The sequence below is a fragment of the Plectropomus leopardus genome, unplaced genomic scaffold (assembly GCF_008729295.1).
Source record: "Plectropomus leopardus isolate mb unplaced genomic scaffold, YSFRI_Pleo_2.0 unplaced_scaffold27255, whole genome shotgun sequence".
Classification (NCBI taxonomy): domain Eukaryota; kingdom Metazoa; phylum Chordata; class Actinopteri; order Perciformes; family Serranidae; genus Plectropomus; species Plectropomus leopardus.
Genome location: NW_024629663.1, coordinates 1 through 4,522, shown reverse-complemented (window position 1 = coordinate 4,522; position 4,522 = coordinate 1). Strand labels below are relative to the sequence as shown.

General features: G+C 35.7%; 1 protein-coding gene and 1 long non-coding RNA gene across 2 annotated transcripts; both read right to left on the bottom strand.

Moving 5' to 3' along the window:
- Positions 1-371: 371 nt before the first annotated feature.
- LOC121937720 lies at positions 372-2,500 on the bottom strand. Its single transcript, XR_006105193.1, has 3 exons — positions 2,360-2,500; positions 539-605; positions 372-435 (listed from the first exon to the last, which is right to left on the bottom strand). It is a non-coding gene; the product is annotated as an uncharacterized LOC121937720 (long non-coding RNA).
- Positions 2,501-3,541: 1,041 nt separating this feature from the next.
- LOC121937721 (interleukin-1 beta-like) lies at positions 3,542-4,503 on the bottom strand. The gene is made up of 2 exons (XM_042481040.1): positions 4,287-4,503; positions 3,542-4,147 (listed from the first exon to the last, which is right to left on the bottom strand). Exons 1-2 carry the CDS (start codon positions 4,407-4,409, stop codon positions 3,896-3,898), a joined length of 375 nt encoding a protein of 124 aa, XP_042336974.1. The 5' UTR covers positions 4,410-4,503; the 3' UTR covers positions 3,542-3,895.
- Between the last annotated feature and the right edge of the window lie 19 nt (positions 4,504-4,522).

Genomic DNA, 4,522 nt, shown 5'->3' with positions numbered 1-4,522 from the left:
GCATTAGTGGGAACATTTAAGTGTATAGTTAGTTAATGTTATTATCTTAAGCTTTCAGGCAACATTATCACCCCTAAAAATACTATTGGTGAGAAATGAACGAGGAGGAGGAGAGGAAAAAATGACGTGTAAACGGTTATTGATTTTTCTGAACGGTTATGATTTGTTATCCGTGTATCCGTTTACACGTGTAGATGTTGACATCCCTACTTTTGAAATTATGTTGTTTTACACACCCTTAAATCTGCAAATGAGGGCTAAGAGTCAATATACTGCAGGTGAGTTTTGGTATTTTTTTGATAAGATATACATGCGCACTCATTAACACACTTTCACTCACTCACACACAAAACACACAACTGTTTATAAGGCACACCCACCTTTAGTGTCGATGTGACAGGCTTTTTAACCTGGTAGTCATTGCGAAGGTATGGCCTGAGGAGTTAAATTTAGTTACATCATTAACCACAACAGCAGTAGCAGATGAAGTTTAACACATTGTTTGTGAGATGTCATGCAAAGGGTTGTTTTTTCTTACTTAGGGTTTGGCTGTTTCAGTTTTCCTTTTCCTGACAAGTATTCCATCAACTTCTGCTTACGCAGCTCTGTGAAAGAAAAATTACAAAGGAATATAGCACTTACTTAAAGTGTACTTAAAGTATTTCACTGCTGAAAACACATTATTTTCATAAAACTGGGCTGTCTTCCCATTAGAAAGATGCAATTACTTTTGAAAAGTGGTGCTACATCACCAGATAAGACAGAGAGAGCTGTGGCATTTATTTTTGCAACCAGAGTGCACTGTGCTGCACAAACCAATAAAAGCTCCTGCAGCTGGGTGACATGATGCAAGTTGGTTTTGACAACATTTAAGTCAGGCAGACAAGGGCTGCAACTGAGAATTACTTTCACTGTCATTCAATCTGTCGATTATATTCTTGATTACTCAGTTAGTTTGGTCAATAAATTGTCAGAAAATGATGAAAATGTAAATCAGTGTTTTCCCAAACCCAAAATGACATACTCAAATGTCATGCTTTGTCTGTAACCCAAAGTTATTCAGTTTTCTGTCATATAGAGGTTGAAAAACAGATTCACATTTAAGAAGCTGGAAGCATAATATTTTGACTTTAAAAAGATCTAATTAGTTCGCAATTAATTTAGGAGTTAACAATTAATATTTGCAGCTCCTCAAGTATCTCAATAACTGAGCAAATGATTAGACACTTGCTGCCATCTAGCTACAGGTTTGTGAGACATGATGACTTTAAATTAGGCTCAGACAGTGTAATACAGTAATAAATCCAACTTGAGTCTTGGACTTTTGGTATTTTTTTCCTATTGCTTTCATAAGGTTTATAGAGATTAATGCAGAAAATAATGGGCAAAATGATTTATGAGGAAAAAGTCTATTCTCTGTTGACCACGACATCCAACTGTGTTCTTTATTTGTAAAATAAGCCTTTAAACCTGTTTTTCCCCACATTATGTTAACCCTTTAAAACCTAAGCAAAATGGCTTGATTTCCTTTAAAAAAAAAAAAAAGGGTGTAGGGGGGGTTCAACGTGTTTTACCATTTTATTTTTTGCAGGACATTTCTTGTCAAAGTGCTAATTAAGTGGGGTTTTGTATGTGTTTTAAATACTTGATATATTTTTTCTTAATTTTTAGTAATTGCCCTCGACCGGCTTATCTTCAGATCATTTCGTTGTCACCTTGTACTCCTTTATTTTTTACAGGACATTTCTTGCCATGGTGGGAGTTTTTTTTTGTGTATTTAAAATACGTATAACTTATTTTAAGATTTCAGCGGTTTGCAAGCTAGTAAAAGGCACATGGATGCAGCACAAGAAACCCGATGTCGAGCTAGCTGTTTAAGGGTTAAATTTTGCTTCGATTTTAGGGCATAAATCCATGCCTGGCCGAGCATGTTGTCAACATATTTTCGACGCTCTCATGACTTATCAAAACATATGAGCCAACAAAGGAAACGCCCGCCACCAGAATCGTGCAGTTTAATCTCTTAAATTTTCAATGCGTTTCTTTATATGTAAAATAATGCAGATAGTCATAGTAGCTGAATTAAGTTCAGTATGAGAAAATGGGAACCGATAACGTCCACCACGAATTATAGAAAGCCTATTTTAGACTCAGATATAACACTACAAAGCCACAAACATAATATTAATATATATTTAGCATCAGCTATACATGTTAAGTTTCCTTTATGTTAACTTACAAACACCGAAGATGCTAAAAACACGTAACATATGCTAAAGCTACCTAGCTTTCGCGCTAACACGGTCAGCTAACGCGCTAACAAACATTAGCTTTTATGAAATTTGAGGAGCTCGCTAACCTTTTCTGGAAAGTACCGGGACAGTCTCCGCTTCTTCCATAACTATCACAATTCACTTTCTTCTCTAAACTCGGTCCAGCAGGGTTATAAACACGGCTTGTTGGACTTGCGATGGTTCAGCGTACGTTAAAGTAACGTTAGCTTCGTAACAACTAAGCTCGCGCATCCGGTTTTGAAATTGCCGGCGGTTAACGCCTCCTCTCGTCTGATTGGTTGATTTAAAAAGTTCAAAAACATAATACGCATGCGCAGAATCCCGACGATGATTGGAGTAAAAAATGTAAACAAAAGGCAGTATTTTGAATACACAAGTGATGGAAAAAGTACTCAGGCTTGGTGAAATAAAAGTAGCAATACCTCACTGTAGAAATACTCCGTTACAAGTAGATAATTCAAAACATTACTTAAATAAAAGTACAAAATATTTAGCATACAAAATATAAAGTACAAAATGTAATAGTGTTCATCCTTCAAAATAGTGCATTTCAGAATAATATTCTGTGATATAATTAAGATGCATGTATGTATTACTGCAGCTTCTCAAAGTAGATCTTTTAATAAAGTTTTATCTTAATCCATAAAAAGATACTTAATAATTTATTAATTGAATTAATCTTATATCATTTATTAGTCTGCAGATTCAGATTTAAGAAGGATCCCTAACATGACACCAGACATACTAAAATTCTATAATTTCCAAAGTCTGGAAAACAGATTAAATTGAACGGTGTTGAAAGTCATTATGGGGGTACATTCATTGAAAGAGTTCACATTATTCTGAAAAAAACCCAGCATGCTTTCTCATAGACAAATTTAGCGTTATATTCCAAACTTTAAATTTATTTATTTATTTATTTATTTTTTTTACAATAAAATGCATCATTATACTCTGTGCAAAACTAAAAAAAATAAAATAAATCTCAAAATACTTGAAGGTATTAAAAGTAAATGCTTTCTTGCAGAATTACCACTTTCAGAGCGTTAGATGTTTGTTAATTATTTTTATTTCATTTCATTATAACAAATTCATCAGCTGATTGGCTACAGCCAAGGTCTATTACAAAGTCCTTCATCACAGTAAGCTATGAATTGTGTCATTTACCATATCTTGAGTGAGCATGTAAAACACAAATCCAAATAAGTTATGAGGCGTTATTAAATATCAAATATAAACAATTATTAGTAAGCAGATTTTCAAATAAATATATATGCTAAAATGGTGCATAAATAGATAAATAAATTAATAGATAAAAGCATTAACAGTGAGTCATGTCATTCAGCACAATAAATACACAGGTGCTCACCAGACAGCACAATGGTGCCACCTATTGGTGAAACTTGACTTATGTCAATACACCAAGCATGTTACTCTCTGTACTTGGTACATACAGTAATAGGATGCTCTGTAATACTTGCAGAAGTCTTTGTCACAGACATTGGTACTTACAACGAAATTGGAATCAAACTAGCTGAAGTGCAGTATATATTACACTCTACTCAGTGCCAAAATCTTTTCTTTTTTTAAAAAAAAAAGGATTAAGCTTGACCCCCAGATGTAGATCCAGTCTCTGCTATCTCTCGGATGTTGAAGGTTCGGTAGCGGTTGGCGGACTCTTGGCACATTTCCACGGGCATGTTGTCCGTATCTGCTGCTGTGCTGATGTACCAGCCAGGGTGAGCGACGGACATGAGGGTGCTGACGTTCACACCGCTGATCTGTTTGTAGAAGAGAAATCGCACCATGTCGCTGTCCGAGCTGATCGTCGCCAGACTGGCTTTGTCAACCGACTGAGGAGGGAAAACATGAAGGAGGATTGGTCAGGAAGAACTCATAAGCTCATTACGTTTACAGTACCTTTACAGTTTAAGAGCACTAGAAAGTGTATTATCTTTATGTGAGATTCATGTCATAAGTGATTAGTTTTACCTCCAGATGCAAAGTCGGCTCGGCACCGTCCTTGCGGCAAGATAGGTAGTAATCAAAGCCCTTGATGCCCAGAGCAACAGTTCTGCCCTCAACACTTGGTGTAGCATGAAAGTATGTCGCCATGTTCAGTTCAACTGAGGAGAAAATAGAAGATACAGATTTATTTCAATGAAAGCTGAAAGACTATGTCACCGTCTGTCATGATGATACTGTCTTTGTAGGCCACCGAATGTTTT